General features: G+C 36.7%; 1 protein-coding gene across 1 annotated transcript in view; it reads left to right on the top strand.

The window, feature by feature from the left end:
* The first annotated feature begins 4,306 nt into the window (after positions 1 to 4,306).
* The window catches only part of PDGFD (platelet derived growth factor D), a 114,592-nt gene continuing 98,543 nt past the window's right edge, over positions 4,307 to 20,355 (top strand). The window contains exon 1 of the mRNA XM_037744401.1: positions 4,307 to 4,484. Coding sequence (XP_037600329.1) covers positions 4,307 to 4,484 — 178 coding nt within the window. The remainder of the gene's footprint in view (positions 4,485 to 20,355) is intronic.

The following is a 20,355-nucleotide window of genomic DNA, read 5'->3' as shown; positions in this document are numbered from 1 at the left end:
AGACTTTGACATTTCATTGCCCTTCAACCTTGCCTTTATTATTCTCCAGCCTATGGAGATATTTTATTTGAAACTAGGTGGATGTTGTTTGCATCGGGGATCTCCAAAATTATTTATGGGTGGTTTTAATGTGAATGTATATAGAGGTTGAATTTCTCTTATCTGAAATGCTTGAGACCAGAAATGTTTGAAATTTCAGAGTTTTTTTGAAGTTTTGGAATATTTCCTTATACATAATGAGATATCTTTAAAATGGGACCTAAGACTAACACGAAATGTATGTATGTTACATGTGCACCTTATTCACATAGCGTGAAAGTAATTTTATACAATAATTTTGTGCATGAAATGCAGTTTTAACTTACATTTTTACTAAGACCCCTCTCATGAGGTTAGGTGTGCAATTTTCCACTTGTGTCATCATGTTGGTGCTCAAAATAGTTTGGATTTTTGAGCTTTTTGGATGTCAGTTTTATGGTTTAGGGATGTCCAGCCTATAATTAGGAGATATCATAGTTTAACTTTATGAAATTCTTGATACTACCACACACTTATCTATCATACAATAAAACTCTCGCCAGGCATGGTGGCTAACACCTGTAATTCCAAAACCTTGGGAGGCTGAGGCACACGGATCACGAGGTCAGAAGATTGAGACCATCCTGGCCAATGTGGTGAATGCTCATCTCTACTAAAAATGCAAAAAAAATTAGCTGGGTGTGGTGGCGCACACCTGTAATACCAGCTGCTCAGGAGGCTGAGGCAAGAGAAGTGCTTGAACCCAGGAGACAGAGATTGCAGTGAGCCGAGATCATGCCACTGCACTACTGCCTGGGTGACAGTGCGAGACTCCGTCTCAAAAAATAATAATAAAATGAATAAATAAATAAAACTTTCAAAATAAGCACTTTTTATGTTATTCACATACACTCCTGTGACATGAGACTCAACCTTACAGTACAGAGTAATAGCATGCAGTCCACCCAAGCAGAAAAGATTTAGCTACTGGCCAAGACACCTCTAAAGGGAGTTTTATGTCACATCACTTTATTTATGGTGACATTTTGGGTCAGTCTTTGTAGAATGAAATTTGTTAGCTTCCAAATAGGACAGGGTGTATAGAAAGATTCCAAAGAATTCTTTTTTTTTAATTGTACCATAACATGGTCTTTGGATATTTTATGAATTACATACATGATAGGTAATGTTTCTACAACTGTCTTATAAAAAACAAAATTTAAATTTTTTTTATGTAGCTTTCTCTATTCTCAACAGCAGCAGAGTTAATTGATTATCATAGTAATTAGCATGGCTAAAGCCCATCTGTCTATAGAATTTAAGTGTATTCCAACCATGAAAATGAAAAACAAAGCCTGATCAACAAAAGCTTCACTTTTTGAAATAACAAATAAAAGATAAATCAACTCACGTATTTTTCCTCAGAAAAATTAAATTTAGCAGCCTGTATAGAAGGAGAATTTCTTCTTAGATCATCCCAATGGTACATAGTCCATAGCATTTTCTTTTTTATTTTTTTAAATGGCTTGGGAACATTAATGTCTCTGCAGGTAGTCTCTCTATTTTGAAAGATATGGTACTCCCATGCCCATCCTCTGTTCCATTCCACTTATGAATATTCTATTTCACTCAGCTTATGAAATGTGCTTAACTGCTGATATGCTCTTGTTTACTGATGTATTGGTAAAATATTTTAGTGCTGCTTATTCACAGAAGTCATTGGAGGCCTCCAGAGGACAGGAACTAATCAGAGCAACCACGTACTCTAGCTTTCAAAATCAGGGAACCAATTTATGATGCTGAAGAGAGAGAAGATAGTATCATTGACTTTTTTTCTTTTATAAACCTTAAATGAAATGGAACTGAAATCTCTCAGGCTACCCTAACCAAACTGTTTTTGTCTTTTATTTTTCTGCATTTTTTTTTTACTCCAGAATAACTTTAAGCACTATAAACTGTGAATCAAGACTTGATTTTATTTCATGTTCTTACTGCAGTGTTTTGTACCTAGAATATAGGGTTGTGGTGGCCCCTTCATGCCTGTGGCTAAGAGACAAGAACCCAGTGTTCCAAGGATAACTTGTAAATTACTATTTACACAAATGAAATATACTGGCATTAAACTGACATCAAAAAATGAAGCCCCACTGTAGTTGAGGTTTCTGATATTAAAATTGGGCTCTGAGACCATTTTTTTATAGAAAATTGAAAGCAAACAGGATCATCAGCTCCTCAATATGCAGCAAGCCAGCCTGGAAAAAAAAAAAAAAGCAAAAACAAAAACAGAAAAGAGAACAAATTCAACTAAGAAGCATAATTTGTGTTTGTAGGGATGGATGTAGCAAATGTATCTAGCAGTTAGCCTCAGATCTGTACCTTCTCTGTTACAGTATTAGGTAAGATCATCCCTTTATGATATTGGGTTTTGTAATCTAAACCAACTAGGATTATCCTAAATACAAGTTGCCTTCCTAAGAAAAAGGAATCCATGCTATACTTTTTAATATAATAGGCTCTAAGCTATAACTTCTTACCAAGAGGCCATGAGATCTGTTCTTTGAAAATATCAATTCAATCTGGCCTTGTGACCAAAAAGAGTAAACAAAATACAGATATTTATTAAAAACTAGTATTAAAATTTCATCAATGTATGCTATTCTATTTTTAATAAAAGGACAGTATTCTATATCTGCAGTTCTGAAAAAATAGTTACATAAACACACACAAGAACTGGATAAGATATACAAATCAGTACCATAGAAAGCCTGTTGTAGCTTTGAAATCACAAAAGTAGAGCTTAAGTGTCCTGGATTTGTCACTTTTTATCTGAATGTCCTTGGACAAAGCATTAATTTATCTGAGCCTCATTATCCTCTTATGTAAAATGGGGATGATGACAATAATCTCTTTTCCATAGGATTTTGGTGTGGACTTAATGGATAATTTGAGTTTGTCTTGTAAATAGAAAAGCACTCTACCAAAGTATGTCGTGTTTTCCTTGTATGAGTGAAAACAATAATTAATAATCTGGAAAAGTAAGACAAGAGGATGGAATTTCTAAATACTAAAGAAAATATGTAGATTATTTTTTAACACCTTATTAACTAGGACCAGGTGCTGTCAGAACTGTCACAGCTCCCTTCAACCTTGCATTCATTCCAGGATGAGGCAGGTGGTTCATAACAATCTTGATCACCAAATCTGTTTAAAAACCAGGGAGCAACTTTCAAAAGTTGAATAAATACATCCTTTCCTGGCATATTATTTTGTCATATTATTTAATGTCAGTTTTAACCACAGCAGTCTGCAAGGTGTTCTTGAAGGTTAAAGAAAGTACATGACAAGGTGTTTGTTCATAAGGTGCTTATAGAATTGTTAAGCAGACACAACACAATGAAAAGACAATCTGTTCATCATAATTAATAGTGAAAAAATATAGCACATTAAGTCAGGTTAATATGGCTTATCTTGTGTGCAACAAAACTGTTAAACTTGATGTCAAGAATATAAGTATAATATATCCCATAAGTTACTATTTGGAATCACTGTTGGGTAAGGTTATATGATGGATTGAACAATGAAAGAGTCTCAGTCCACAGGACACTTCCCTCAAAGGCTTTTTTTTTTTTTAAACCAAATCTCCAAATCAAATTACAGAGTTAAACAGATTAAACATTTCAGAGTGAATGCCCAGAGTCATTTGGACTGGAGACTGCAACCATGAGGCCATGAGGTTTTCAAACCTAGGGGACTGCTCTAGACAAGTGATAGCAGCCATCCAAACATTCCTTTAAAAACTGGAATGTTTTTAAATGGGATTTTGACAGAGGTCATTGATCTGTGGTCATGGGGTAACAGATGAATTATCTCAAAGCAGGAGCTTCAAACTTTTGTAGTGGTGTGCATCATTGGTTTAAAAAATGTTTTTTGGTTACAGTCAGTATTTGTATATTTATAAACTATATGTCATATTTTATAACATAAGATATAAAATGGATAGAAATTATAAATGGTTCAGTTAATATATATACAAATTAAATGTCTAGTGTTTTCTTCCATTCACCATAGATCTTAAGGTGCAAAAACCTCACTTCTGAAATTATTAGAAGACAATTAATTCCCTGTTGCTTTGTGTGAATGGCCAAGGATCAGGCTTCCTTTCCAGATGGCATGGATTAGAACCAAAATAGAAGGAAGGAAAGCATAGTCTGAGAAGCATGAAGAGAAACCACCTATATAGGCACATTCATGGGCAGAGACCAGCCTCTTCTAATACAGTATTCAGCAGATGGCGATCAGAGATGATAGTGTGGCTATCACTGTGGCTGCAGAGTTGGGAGCAATGGGAGCAATGGCAGAAGCAGCAGGAACACAGCCCTACCTACCCCAGCTTCCACCCTTCCTGTCCCGGTACAGGGTGCAGAAATGCAAAGACTCTCTCAGATCCTCCGTAGAAAGCCCATTTGGTACCTAACAGATATATGAGTGAGTCCAAGAGAAAAGGTCAAAATAAGGACAGCATGTTTAGAAAGACTTTACCTCTGCTTTCTAGAGACTGGAAGCTCATCATTTCTTTAGAAAGACAGACGAGTGAGTGAGCAGCACTGTGACTCTGTGATGCTTGTTCTTTTGAAGCAGACACTGTTGCTGCCCTGCCTCATCACCCTGTGCTCACGTTTATGTTCCTACAAATGCTGACAGCTTCCCCTTTCCAGTGCCCTTGGGTCTTACTTTCTCTGCCCCTGGGAAGCTTGCTCATGCTGCCTCAGCAAGGAAATGCTGGGGCTTTCATGCCCTTAGGGAAACTCTCTGGTCTTATCCTGGTCTCAGTCTGTCTACGTTCTTACCTGTACTTCCTGGGATGACCGTTCAAATAAAGACGCTTGTGTCTACATCCTTGTCTCCGTGTCAGCTTCTGAGGAGAAACAAACAAGAACTGAATTTGGCCGGGGTGGGAGGGTTTCATATTTTATCCATTGCATCCATTGTGTTGTGTTTGTTTTTCTCAAGTAATTTTTTCTAGAGTCTCAAACAATTCATGTAAATTTGACAGAAAGCTAGACACAGCGGATTTACATACCATACCATCTGGTCAAAATCTTGGTGCCTGGTCAAGGTTCCATTTTGGTGTGTAACTTTAATACTGCATGTTCTACAACAGTGTTCTCAACTGTTGCTCTAAATTGGCTGATTCAGATTTAAAAGTGTCTGTCAGAAGATCTCAAACTTTTGTATTATATATGTGTAATTACTAATTACAATATATAATAAAATATATCAGTCTGATAGTTTGGCATAAGTCCTAAGGGCATGGGCTTTGGATGTGCCGACGTTTGAGTCCCTACTTTGACACTTTTAGTTCTGTGCAAAAGTTTCTTTATGCTTTATAAAAGGATCTCAATGTTGATATCCTGTTGATTCCTGAAAAATACACGTAGCATTGACTTGGGGGTTTATTCTAAAGTATCAATCGCTTATGATATTCAGTTAAATTGAGCAATATAACTTGGTAGCAATATAACATGCTCCATATTCTGCCCACAACTTCTTGAGATCTGTTCTCCAATAGAGATTATATAGATTTGACACTTACGTGTGCAAATAGGTTATTTGTATGCACATTTTTGACAGACACTTATGTGTCTATCTCATTGCTTTGACAGTATAGCCATGCACCACTTAATAACAGGGATACTTTTGAGAAATGTATCTTTAGGTGATTTCATCATTGTGTGAACATCATAGAGTGGACTTCCCCAAAACTACGTAATCTACAATGCTATATGGTATAGCCTATGGCTTCTAGGCTTCAAACCTGTATGACATGTTACTGTACTGAACACTGTAGGCAACTGAACACAATGATACTGTGTATCTAAACTTAAGTACGGTAAAAATACAATGTTATGATCTTCTGGGACTTCTATCTTACATGCAGTTTGTCATTGAGGGAAACATGCAGTTGTGTGACTATTAGCAAACACTAGAGAGACACAAACTTAAGTATCAGTTATTTGTATGCAATTCTGTCAACTCATTGTGGTTCTTTGAGGAAAATTCATGTACTCTAACCATTTATTTTACATGTGAAACATCTACAGCAGCATGATTACTGATGAATAAAACTCTTCTTTCATTTTTTTTTGCGTGTAGTACCTTCATATTCAAATGTATCCTTAAAGCATATACTTGGAAATAGTAATCCTTTTGATTTACCTATTTTGTCCTAATTTATAACCCAAGATGAAAACTTCTTTTGATACTCAGTGTCAATACATTTTATGAGACCTTTTCATCTACGAGTCTGAAAGGAAAGCACCTCTTCAGTCATGTGACATTTTTTCCTGAGAGCTTTAGTTAATGTTACATGTATGGCATATGTTTAAGTTTATAAGATGTTGTTTAAAGAAAAGCTGTTGGGGAAATGCTTGGCATCATATTAATGGAAGTCAGTATGTCCCAAGTTTGTCCATCTTTTTGTCCATTAGCAATGTTTGTATATTAAAATATGTCTAATGATTGATAGAAGCACATCTTATGGTCATTTTGCTCTGAATTTGACTTTTAGATATAACAGAGAAATTGGTCCTAGAAGTTATTCAGTAAATGCGTAAGCTGTGATGGCTTCTTTCCAACCCATGAAATTCCATGTGATAGTTGGTAGCTGTAATACTTCATCATTGGAAGAAAAATGCTGCGCAAATCTCCAGATCATGTTTGCTTAATCTTTATTCTATGGCTACATAATGTGTTTCATGAAAAAGTTTTGTGACATTTCTTAACAGTAGATTGTGTTTACGTGATAGTAACACTGGACAGTATGATAAATTGTACAATTTACTAAGAATGGATCGATAGTGTGCTTTTATATTCTGAAACCAGAACTATTGATATAAAGAATAAGCATCTTTTTTTCTCTTGTACTCAAAATCAACACTTCTTAAATCTTACCTAGTGGAAAGGAACATTTCTGGAGTGATTATATAAATCTGTCTTTCGTGGATTGAGTGAAATGGCAGAAACCTCACCTTAATTGCAAAAGGACCATTGAAGCTTGTGATAGCAGGAGCTTCCTGAAAAGCCAGGATGGCTGACATTCTATTTGAAATGCATTAGAGCAAAGAAGTTTATAGTTCAGAAAGATGTACATAAAGTACTTCTCAGATGGTGCTTTCTGTTGCTTACCTTGCAGCTGTTATGTACTAGAGAGTTTGGTTATTTAACTATACATTTTTTGAGGAGATACTCAAGGTCATAGTTGCAGCAGATTTTTAATTGTATACCAAGCTATAAAAAGTGGAACATTTCACCCTGGGGAGTCCCCCGAAATGATTGTAGTCACTTTATTAAGTGAGCTAACACAGAGTTTGGCTATGGTTTCTAAATCAAAGGTTCGTGTATATGTTTTGTTCCTTGGGCAATCATTGTTCCGTAGTTTTCAGTTTTCACTATCTGGAAGTACAAACCAATAAACCTTTCAGGAAAAAAAAACAAATTTTACATTTTTATATAGTTATTACCCACAGTGTTCAGGAAACTTTATCAACAACAAAAATAGCCTGTAAACTTAGAATATTTGTGTGTGTGTGTGTGTGTGTGTGTGTACACACATATGTACATATATACACACACTAAATTTTGTACATATATACATATATATGTATACACACATACTTTGTTTATAGTATGTATATATATATAAACATATATATCTAAGTTTAAGTATCTGTTAAGGTTCAAATATATACACTAAATTTTGGCTTAACATAGTAAAAACAAACTGAGACAAACTAATGTGGTTGGAATCAAGTATTTTGGAAATTGACCTTAGGAAATTGGAGGGGTAAAATTCATTCTTTATTTGTGCTGCAGATTGTATATGTTACTGTAATGTCATACTTCCAAACAATAATTACAAAAGCATTATTCTATAAGAAGTTCTATTTGTCCAGTCTATGCACAGAGCCTACATAAACTAATGCAATTGTTTCTTTAAGACTGTTGAGTCCAACCCTTAATCTTGAACAGTATCCCAATGGAGCCTATTATGTTAGAACTTGAAGGAAGAACACAAAGGATAGATCCATTGAGTCCACAGTGTGAAATACAAACTCTACTTTTACTTTAGCATGACTATTTTAAGACAGTAAACTGAAGAGTATATCTCAATATATTTTAGCCTGCAGATATTCTACTATTAGCTTAAAATCCCTACTCTTTATAGTAAATGATTCAAATCTCTATTATATTCCTGTTTGAAACATTCTTCTTTCATTAATGAAGTACTGGTCTTTGTGCATTATGTTCTGTTTTTGCTACAATAGTTTTTTGGATAGAAAATAAGGAAGAATCGTTGTTTCCTCGTATTAAAGTCTTGATAGGATTCTTAGCACTTGTGAAATTAAGGGGTTTTTTACACCTTCCTGAATGTGCTACTCATAAACCTAGCCATTAATACTTCTTCCTCTATGTCTGTACCCAAGGTGTTAGTATTCCCCACCAATACTATCCATCTCAGCAGCCCTCTTCCACCCAAGCTTTGGAAGGTGCTGTTCTAATGTGAATTGGTTGGCTGTTAGCAGAATAAACTATATAACGACCATCCCAAAACTCTGGCTTAAAACAGAAATCGTTTATGCTCTCTTATGTTGAAGTCAAGCTGAGTTTGACAGACCTACACTAGTATTGAATGGTGCTGGCTCCCAGAATCAGGTTGGATATAGATCTGCTCTTTATGCTTTTTATCCTTGGCATAATAGGCTACCCAATACATATGCTTCTCATGGCAGCAGCAGAAGCATGAGAGTCAAGTAGAAAGAGTGGATGACTCCTAAGGCTTAGACTCACAATTAGTACCCAATACTTCTTTCTGCCTGCATTCTGTTGTCTCAATCAATTCACATTCCCAGCCTCAGTATCAATGCGACAGGAAAATAAAGTGGTTGACTCTAGAGAAAGTACTACAAAGTCACATGGCAAAGAGTGTGGAAACTAGAGAAAGGTGAAGAAGTCGAACAATAATGCAATCTACCATATCCTACACTTATAAATTGGCCACTGTTCTCTCTCAAAACAATGCTGTGCAAGGCAGCTCTAGAATAATTGACTAATAAGACTAGTTATTCAGAAGATCACACTGAAGAGAATCAGTCCATTTCTAGTAGTTTTCTGTAGACCAGTGAAGCTCAGATAGGATCCATGGACTAGCTGCCATTGCATGTACCCTTTGCTTTTGATCCACAAAATGATAAAGCACTTGTACCAAATGTAGATTATGACCCCAGATACATTATTTCGCTTGCTAAAATTGTTTTTTGGAACAAGAAATTGTCAATGAAGGAAGCAGTATGTTTTGATTTTCAACTTGGCTCAAGGTATTCATCATATAGCAGACAGGTGCTTTGAGTAGCATTACCCAAGAGCTTGCCTAGAAAAATGTATTCCTTAATCCAGGATTTTGTTTCTTTCATTAACTATAGATTATATGCATTTTCAGAACTGAAGTTAAACATAATGAATTTGGCTGGGTACAGTGGCTAACGCCTGTAATCCCAGCACTTTGGGAGGCAGAGGTCAGGAGTTCAAGACCACCCTGGCCAAGATGGTGAAACCCCATCTCTACTAAAAATACAAAAATTATCTGGGCATGGTAACGGGCACTTGTAATCCCAGCTACTTGGGAGGCTGAGGCAGGAGAATCACTTGAGGCTGGGAGGCAGAGGTTTCAGTGAGCCAAAATCATGCCACTACACTCCAGGGTGACAGAGCAAGACTCCATCTCAAAATAATAATAATAATAATAATAATGAACTTGATACTTTTATATTAGCATTATAGTTCCTATCTGTTTGAAATTATTCAAACAGAATTGTTGACCAGTAGCACAAGTCTATACAGGGAGTAATGTAATATTAGGAGAGATATGAAATTTGGCAATTAGGTAGATGCATAAGAAAAATAATATATAAAATATGACTATTTTCTAAGCCCAGTACTCCCAAAATATATTTATTGCCCTAAATAGAAAAGTATATTTTCCACTGCCTCTTCTATCTAAAAACATTTATTATGTTCTTTAATGTGTATAAGGTACCTATTTAAAATACATATGTGATGTAATAAAAATATATTGCTATTATTAATACTTATATGTTGGTCATAAATATTATTCTTATTTAATTGAAACATATCTTCCATTTTTTACTTCCATTTAGAAGCTATCAATAAATCACTTGTAATATGTTTGAGAAGGATTAAATGGATAGAGTCAGGTCATACTTTATGGAGTTCATATTTTCAGTATTATGTCGACAGTCACAGTCATCTCAAACTTATTAGAAAAAAATTAATGAAATAGCTGCAGGGCCTAACATACCTAGAAATAGTGTCAAGGAAGGCCAAATTTAAAATACAGCATTAAGGTTATATCTCCATCTCTACATTTTATTACATATGTTGCTTCTACTCTCTGAAGCAATAAATCAGCCCAGGAAACTGCTTCTCCATATTCTGAACTCCTAAGATGTTTGCTGCCTAGAAATTTGTTTGGTGTTTATTTACTCATTTGTGTTATTTTTTTCTGTGCATCTGTTTAGCTTATTGATGTTGGCAGACTCTTTTACATTGAGTAAAACATTTCCATATTTTTTATTTTTGGTGCTTACAGCAGCCCCATGGAGATGTCAATGTTATCACTATTTTGCAGATGAAGGAACTGACATCTAGTTTAGGTGATTTTTTTCCCAAAGACACACAGCTAGAAAGAGTAGAGAACACTCCAAATACACTTTTATTTTTTAAAGTTCATTTCTATCAGCCCTTCTATAATAGACAGAAAATATAACATGCGGGCAGCGATTTGTCTCTCTTCCATGCTCTGAATAGGAACTAATAATTATACATGATAATCTTTCCCTCAGGTCATATCTACAGCCTCAAAGAACTTTTCAACACACTATTTCAGAAAGAATCTTAACATTTTTGGAGTTGACATTCATAATTAAATATGTTTGATTTTCCAGCTATATATATCACTTTCATAGATTTATGGCTTTTTTCTCTCTGCCTCTATCATGTCTGCAATTGTACTTTGCACAAAATAATACATGCTAAATAAATATGTTAATAGTTTTTGGTTAAATGGGTAAAAGTAATAATGTGGCAGAATTTGGTTGACTCTGAGGAAGAGTATTTTTTCTTTTATAATCCTTGAATAATTTATTTCTCAGATATTACTGGGCCTCATCTGTGCCAAGCATTTTATACATTTGAGATTCAAGGATGAATTTATTCAGTGAACTTTTATTGAGCATTTATTCTATGCCAACTCTGTGCTGGGTACTGGCCATACAAAATTGAACGAGACAAACGTGATCCTTATCCTTTCAAAGCTTTTTGTTCGCTAGAAGAACCAGATATGAAACAATAAAATCCACATATATAATACAAAGTAGGATGTGTGTTTTTAAGGAAAAGAACTGCCTGCAATGATAGAGAGAAATGATGCCCCATAAAAAAAGGGTTTTCCTGGTGAGGAGATAGAGGGTAAGCATTCTTTGCCGAGGGCACCATCTTCATTCTAAGGAGGTCCCAAGGCAAGGAAGTGCTTGGAGCAGAGAAGGACATGCCAGGCCATTGTGTCTGGAAGACAAGGATCAAGAAGCAGAGCCATAGCTCCTTTCCTAAAGAACTAAAAAGTCCAGTAAGGAAAGAGGCATAAATAGGCAACAGCACCTATACAACACAATACATTAAATGAGAAAAAGAATCAAAACAGTTTGTGAAAGAGAGGCAGGATTAGAAATGTTAACAGATGAAGAAGTGGTAGACTACCCTTGGGGCATAAGAGGGAGACATAAAAGGACAAGTATGAGGACCAGGAGCACAGTGACTGGTGCAAACATTGATGTCCAGGGCTCACCCCTAAAGAATAGGGCCATCTGGGGCCCACCTGGATTGCAATTCACAGAGAAGGTTTTATCATATGAGTTGGGCAGATCCCCCAAAAGACATCTTTGTATACAGAAGCAGTCTAACAAGATCACATCATGAGTTTGACTGCAGGATTTGTGAATTCTGATTTCGAAACTGCAAATGAACCCACTCATTTAACAAATGGACCACTTGCTTAACTTCTTCAGTACTGTTTACTCATATGTAAATGCGTGGAAGCATCTTACCTCAAGAATATTGAGTTTCATTAGTTCAATAAATATTAATTGAAACCCTCCTATTACCTCTTACTAGGTTCGGATACAACACTGAATGAATCCCAGTCTTTATTTTCCAGAAGCTTTCAGTCTGGGAAATGGTGCCGGGGGGCGGGGGGGCTTAGGGGACAAGGTAAAGGGTGAGTTTTACAGGCAGAATCAATAAAATGGCACATGTTAAATTTTCTGTCTCAATGCTTGACCCAAGGAATCTTCTTTCCCTTCCTCCATTCCCATATCATAGCACAAAGTACTCTATTTTTTTTTTTTATAGAAAACCCCTGTTTTGTGAGAACAGCAGTAGTCACTGTAGTAGATTTTCCAATCTTTCTGGAGATATAAATGGCAGTCATGGTACTTTACAAAACAGCCACTCTAACAGATGCCAAGGGTCTTATCGATGGTGCTCTTAAAAATTAAACATTGACCATCTTTTTTTTTTTTTTTTTTGAGACGGAGTTTCGCTCTTGTTACCCAGGCTGGAGTGCAATGGCGCTATCTCGGCTCACCGCAACCTCCGCCTCCTGGGTTCAGGCAATTCTCCTGCCTCAGCCTCCTGAGTAGCTGGGATTACAGGCACACGCCACCATGCCCAGCTGAATTTTTGTATTTGTAGTAGAGACGGGGTTTCACCATGTTGACCAGGATGGTCTCGATCTCTTGACCTCGTGATCCACCCGCCTCGGCCTCCCAAAGTGCTGACCATCTTTTTTGTAATGGAGATGGATGTTGGATCTAGTGGAACAGTGGTGAAGAATATGTTGAGTGTTGGACTGGAAATTTGAACTGGAGAAAGTAGATGGAGACTAAAACATGGGTTGTGACTCAGTTTACAATGAAGTTTAGTCTCATTAAACCTCATGACAGAGGTGTAATCATCCTATCCGGTATCCTGTTGTTTGTTTGCATATACTGAATAATTTTAAAAACAGGAAAAACACCCAAGGAATGTTAATAAATCTACATAAAGAGGGTACATTAGTCCGCTGAAGCTGCCATAACAAAACTGCAAACTGGGTAACTTAAACAATAGAAATTTATTTCTCACATTTCTGGAGGCTGTGAAGTTCAAGATCAAGACATCAGCAGATTTGGTGTCTGGTAAAGCCTGTTTCCTGATGTATAGATGGCACCTTCTCTCTATGTCCTCACATGGTAGAAGAGGTTAGAAATCTCTCTGGGGCCTGTTTTATAGTCAGTAATCTCATTCATCAGGACTCTGCCTTGCGATCTAATCACTCCCAAAGGCCTGGCCTCCTAATACCAACACGTTGAGGGTTAGAATTTCAACATATGAATTTGGAGGGGACACAAACATACAGACTATAACAGAGAAATTTTAGATGGCTGAAAAGATCAGAGATTTCCCAAAACGCACTTCAAGGTGACCAACATTTCTTAAATAGTGCTACATGACAAATTGTGGAAGAAAAGATTTTTCTGCCAATCCTACCTTTATACCAAACAGATTATAACCACTCTGTTCAGAGCAAGAACCATGTAGTATTAATTTTTTCATTCAAACAGCGGCTATGGTGCCCTGTCCATGTTGAAGTAGCATTCATACACTCAGGAAATGTTGGTTGAATACATATTTCAAGGTCCTTTTAAAGCTTGATATAAACACAGACATACCCAGTAGTTGCTAATCACTGCTCGTTGGTTGCCACTCTAACTTTTCTCTTGCCCCTTTTTTTTTCTTTTTTCTTCTTCTATTTTTTTGAAATGGAGTCTCACTCTGTTGCCCAGGATGGAGTGCAATGGTATGACCTCGGCTCGTTGCAACTTCTGCCACCTGGGTTCAAGTGATTCTTCTGCCTCAGCCTTCCAAGTAGCTAGGACTACAGGCATCCCCACCATGCCCAGCTAATTTTTGTATTTTTAGTAGAGACGGCATTTCACCATATTGGCCAGGCTGGTCTGGAACTCCTGACCTCGTGATCCACCTGCCTTGGCCTTCCATGGTGCTGGGATTACAGTCATGAGCCACTGCGCCCAGCCTCTTGCCTGTTTTTTCTTACTTACCCTGATGGATGGACATGGGTTTTAACCCAGAAAGAACACTGTGTGGATCCAAGCCAGTCTTGGTAACTCCATTCCCCTTGCCAGGACTGGCATAGGCCTGAGAATATGCACAGATTCTGCCCAGTGAGACAGAGGGAAACATTGCTTGGGAGTGAGTGGGTGTTTGAGAAAGGTTCCACTTTCTTACAAAGATATTTAAGAAATATGTAGAGAAAGGCCTTTTCTTTGGCCTTGAATCCAACCTTGTGGGGAGAGATAGTTGGAACTGCTGTCACATTTTAAGGAGAGCAGCCAACACATTCAGGATGGCAGAACAGAAAGGTGGGAAAAGCCATGACTACCATGCAAAGCCATGAATTAATTAAACCTGAAAGTATCTACCTCCTGACTTCCTGTGAGAGATGATACCTTTTCCTGATTGTCTAAGTCATTTTTAGTTTGGTCATCTGTAAAATTTGCAGCCAAAATTAGCTTTTATAAGACCTGCAGATTGATTAAATATGTGGTGCTGTGCGCATAGAAAGACCTTTGCCTATGTATAAAATTTCAAAAGGATTCATTCAACAAATAGATTTTGAGAGCTTACTACTGTTTAAAATTGATTGAGAGAATGTATTTCTATTGAGGTTTTGGACTCTGTAGCACAAACATGAAATTGATAGCAAAAACCAGCTGGCATTCGATGTTGTTCCCACATGAGCGCTTTATATGCATGAAGGGATTGCCTGTGTCTCTGTTTTTAACCAAAAATGAAAACAGAAATGGAAAATCGGTGAATGGCTAAATTGGACAACCATGCCGAACTCTCATATGATATTGTAATTTGGTAAAATATACCATTCTGAAGAGTTCAATACATATTAATACTCTGGTGGTTTTTAATTTATTCCATTTTCATGCTTATTAAAAGCCCATTTCATTCAGTAAATAGTTACTAGATCTAATGTAGGGACATAGGCAGGCTAGTAAATCATGCTTTTGAATGTACTATTTTCTTTAAGGAAAAAGTTAAATAGATGATTCTCCTGTGTGTACATTTGCTTTAAAATGCTTTTTGTATTCTAGACACAAAGGTAATCCTATCTCTATTTTTCTTTTTTCTTCTGAAATACCAAGAAAGATGACCTGTAGTTCTTTTCACCTATAAAATTGGTCTTTTCTCTCAAATTAATTTAAAATGTAGCTTTGCTCACACCTGAAACCCCTTGAGAATAAGCAAAATCTACATTTCTTTTTCAAGCAGTACCCTGTCAATCTAAGAAGAAAAGAGAACCTTGTTTCAATTGCTGGCGTCTCATAGCATGGCATTTGTAGCAGCCTCATAGGTTAGTAACTCTGGTTCAATTTGAAACTTAGATTTTTATTGAGTGTGCTTCAGAATAAAATCTAGTAAGATTTAAAAGCAGGTATTCATGATTTACAAATTAATTTTTTTAAGTAGCACGTTAAGAGTTTGGAGGAACAGATTCACCAGCAATACCCTTGAAGCCTTTAAATGATGGTGGTAATAAGTTCTATCTTTTTTTTTTTTTTTTTTTTTTCAAAAATTAACAGCAGCAGAGGAACTAAGAACTTGACTATTCTGCCTAGTGGCATTATGCTTAGCATGAATTTATTCACCATCTAAATGCAACTCCAAATTCCCACCAGGCAATCTGTAAAATCTCAATAAATGCTGATAGAGTGATGAACTACTTTGGTCTTGTCTCAGAATATAACTACAAATTTCTGCTTATCATGTGAGAGACTGTCTGATTATTAATAATACATGGGTTTGCAGAGAAGCCAGACAGATGTCGATATATCATTAGTCTTTTTTTTTTTTTTCCATGAAACTCATCAGTTTTTCTAGCATAAACCATGGTGGACCTCGAAGATGCCTATTTGGCTTCACCAACTGGTTTCTTTTAGCAATATAGGCACACACAATCCCATTTTTCTCAGGATTTATTAAATGCTATTACATGTTGTCCTTTATTAAAGGCTACTTCTAACTCATCTGAAAAAAAGATTCTGGATTACCATAGGAGGTCCTACAAGAAAACAAATTTGCCTTTTGTTTGTTTGTTTTGACAAAGGATCTCTCTCTTTCAATGTAGAGTGCAGTGGTTTGTTTATAGCTCACAATAGCCTCAAACTCCTGAGCTTAAACGCTCCTCCAGCCTCAGCCTTCCAATTATCTGGTACTGCAGGTGCATGCCACCACGCCCAGCTAACCTTTTTATTTTTAGTAGACATGGGATCTCACTGTGTTTCCCAGGCTAGTCTCGAACTCCTGGCCTCAAGGTATCCTCCTACCTTGGCCTCCCAAAAATTCTGGGATTACAGGCATAAGCAGACAGGTCTTATGGAATAGGCATGAGGGAAGCTAAAATGTAGAGAAACAAGTGAAGAATATTATTCAGCAGTCATATAAAGGGACAGAAAATGTTTCTGCCTCTATGCTTCTGGGCCCATGCCAGACATTGTTAATTAGTCATTTCCATTTTTTTTTCCATTTAACATAGACACAGGCTCAGAATCCTTCTTCAGATGAATATTGCAGGTTACTATCACTATCCTAGTTATCTACTGCATGAAACCTAGTTGCCATCTCTAGCAAGATAATGAGTTCTGACAAAGATGAGACCACTTACTAAAATGTATTTTTGGCAGCTCAGCACCATTTTTCTTCCTCTCTAGTCATCAAATCGTGATGAATCTTCTGCTTGGAGATACATTTCTATTCTGACCATCTATTTTACCACCATTGCAGTGATTTATAATAACAATGAGATGTTATTCAGTGTATGGTTAGATCATGCTACCTACTGGAAAACAAAAAGACAAGTCAAGCCTGACACTTTTATATATGGGAAGCAAGTATGCCATTGAAGTAGTCGTTGTTGAACTGGTATCAGTTTTCAGTTCTCCTTTACTTCTAGGCACCATTCTATTGTAAGTTAGGTCTGGCTAAGCAGGAGAGTTCCCTGGACCCCTTCACAGGACTTGCAACAGGGGTGTGGCTCACTAACTGGCTACTGCACTCAAACCCTTGCAGGAGGGGGAGCATGCAGGTGAGTGGGTGCCCAGATGGGGCGAGTGCTTTTTGCTCCAGCCAGACAGTAGCATCTAAGGTTATGTTACAATTCATGCTTTTTTAGCAGTTGCCTTCCACAGATTTCTAAGTGTTAACCAGCTCAGCGGAGAGTCAGGATAACAGCCCTTTACACCCTGCCCTCTTGGTACATGGGTTCTTGTCTGGTATCCAGGAAGAATCAAGTTACACAGACTTGAAGGATGGTGAATGCAGAGGTCTTACTGTGTGATGGAGGTAGCTCTCATCTGGATGGGGAGCTGGAAAAGAGAGCGGGAAGATTATTTTCTCCTGGAGTCTCCGACTGTCCAGCTGTCTCTTCAACATTCAGATTCTTCTTTTCTCTCCTTCTCCACCATGCTGCTCTGCTCTTCTGCCAGTAGAGTTTAGGGTTTTTATGGGTACAGGTGGGGGATATGGCGGGCCAAGGTGGTTTCGGAAAGAGCAACATTTGGGTGGGAAAACAGGGATGTGAAGTTCTCGTGCAGGGCCGTAGGCCCAGGCTTGTGGGTGGAGCGCTTGCCACAGAGCTACCCTCTTCTACCCAGTATTTCCTGTCTCCTGTCCATATCAGGACCATATGGTTTTCTTAGGCCATTCTTCATCTGCTGGTTTCCCCTGCAGAGCTCTAAATATTGCAGTGCTAAAACTTTTATTTTCCCAGATTTCAGAGAGAGAAACATGAAGTGGATCCCCACCAAGTCAAAGTGGGCATGTAGCATGAATGAAAAAATAAGCTTTAAAACCACTGAGATTTAGACTACTGTAATCTGTCCTTTCCTAACTAATGCTATTCCACTGGAATAATATTAGGCAAGTGTCCATGGAGGAGACACAGTTGTCTACATAAGGATATTTGAAGAGATTTTTTAGCATGAGCTTTGACAAGGAAACAAAAATCTTCTTTCATTCTAAAACATCATCCATTGTATGACCTAGCATTGACTTAGTAATAGCTTTGGGAAAGAATAAAGGATCTGCTTTAAAATCATACAAAGCTCTGTTGAATAAAATGATAATAGCATGCATTTATCCAAAAAAGTATAATCTCTTTTTTATTATCTCCAAGTCCAAATCAACGCCTTTTTCACATTGAATTGCAAAACTCTTTTAAATCACTTCTATAATTCAGTATTGATACATGGCTTCAAAGTTACATTACCTTTTCCAGAAACAGCATGTGTTACGATGATTTGCTCAACATTGCACTTTTAGGACTCCAAATAATTTTGAGGAATATCAAAGAATGCTAGGAATTTATCTGAATTTTCATTACTTTTATCATTTTCTTTTTACTTGGGTTAGGTATCACTAGACGTTAAGTAATTCTCTTGAAAACCTCCAACTTTTGACAGGTAACTATTTAGCACCATCACAATGCCTGAATCATTTACATTAATCTTTCATAGGAAATTCTTTGGCCTATCCTGAAACATTTCATAATTTCTACTGCTTTTAATTGTATTTTCTGAGAGAGGCAGAGAATTTATTTCTTGGAGCATCAGTGAGAAATCAAAATACAGTTTTTACTTTAATACATTTTCCCAGCTTTGGTCCCATAAAACACTTTGATTCTCTTTTTTAACCACAGAATATGCATGTGGTATTAAATCTTCATTTTTTTAGTATATTTACATTTTCATTTCTTTTTCCATACTCATTTATCTTCACAAAACTTTATAAATTTTCATACTGCATCATAGTACAATCTTTATAAATGCTTTACAAGTGACAGATACCTAAATACATTATAATTCTTCCATATATTATCCTACCAAAGATAATATTTGAAGTTGAAATCAGATGAACAATTATCTCCTATGCATGACTAAATTTACGTTCACAAAATCTATGAAAACTATATCCCATCTTGCTCCTCTTCCTAAAACCTAGACAGTTACATTTAACAGTAGTCATAAGATAGTTTCCTATTTTAAAATGTTAATGTGAAAAAAAAAAGGTACTTTGCAATGCAGTAACTTTGGTATTAAAAAGTTATTTAATCCATAAATAGCACTGAAGCCATATCATTTAATTAACATTTATTTTAAGTATAATTATAAATATACGTGTGTTCATTATGTAATATATAACTAATGTACATATTAAATATAGTCATAAGTTTATACACATCACAAGTGATAAACCAAACTGACTCTCAATTAGCTTTCTCGTAGGAATCTGTGAGCCCTTTAGTCAGAAGTGACTAAGAAAATTCTTTCATCTTTGTCTACACAGACCAGCCATTTAAGCGTTAGGATATTTTATCATCATTGCCTCAGATCCACACTGTTCAATGCACATCAGCTTTATTGGACTGATTACTTCTTTTTTTTTTTTGAGACGGAGTTTCGCTCTTGTTACCCAGGCTGGAGTGCAATGGCTCACCGCAACCTCCGCCTCCTGGGTTCAGGCAATTCTCCTGCCTCAGCCTCCTGAGTAGCTGGGATTACAGGCACGTGCCACCATGCCCAGCTATTTTTTTGTATTTTTAGTAGAGACGGGGTTTCACCGTGTTGACCAGGATGGTCTCGATCTCTTGACCTCATGATCCACCCACCTCGGCATCCCAAAGTGCTGGGATTACAGGCTTGAGCCACCGCGCCCGGCCCGCGGATTGATTACTTCTTAAAGTTACTCTGGAAAAATCCTCATTCTGGACAATATTTATTAAAATGTTGGTTTTTCTATAATAAATTTTCTCTAGAAAAAGTGCTAAATCTTGTTACTCCTGGATATGACTTTTCTATTTTCCCTGTTAATTTTCTGTATCTCTGAGCTATGTTGGCAGTGGTTAAAGCAGATATTTTTGTCATTGTGGTTGCCTTATTCTTTTCTGGGTGTTAAGTGAGTATTATGGAAACGAATCCCTATTCAGGAGCCCTAGATACTGCAATACTTTCTGCCATGCCATTCAACATTCCCCTTCACCCTCACAGTTCTGTTTTATTGTTTCATTTTGTTTTCACATTCTTTTCATGTAAATGGCAATATCACAACACAAAAAGACTACCATAGAAGAAAAGA

The sequence above is a fragment of the Cebus imitator genome, unplaced genomic scaffold (assembly GCF_001604975.1).
Source record: "Cebus imitator isolate Cc_AM_T3 unplaced genomic scaffold, Cebus_imitator-1.0 Scaffold171, whole genome shotgun sequence".
In the NCBI taxonomy this organism is placed as follows: Eukaryota; Metazoa; Chordata; class Mammalia; order Primates; family Cebidae; genus Cebus; species Cebus imitator.
This window is presented reverse-complemented; position numbering and strand designations above follow the sequence as displayed.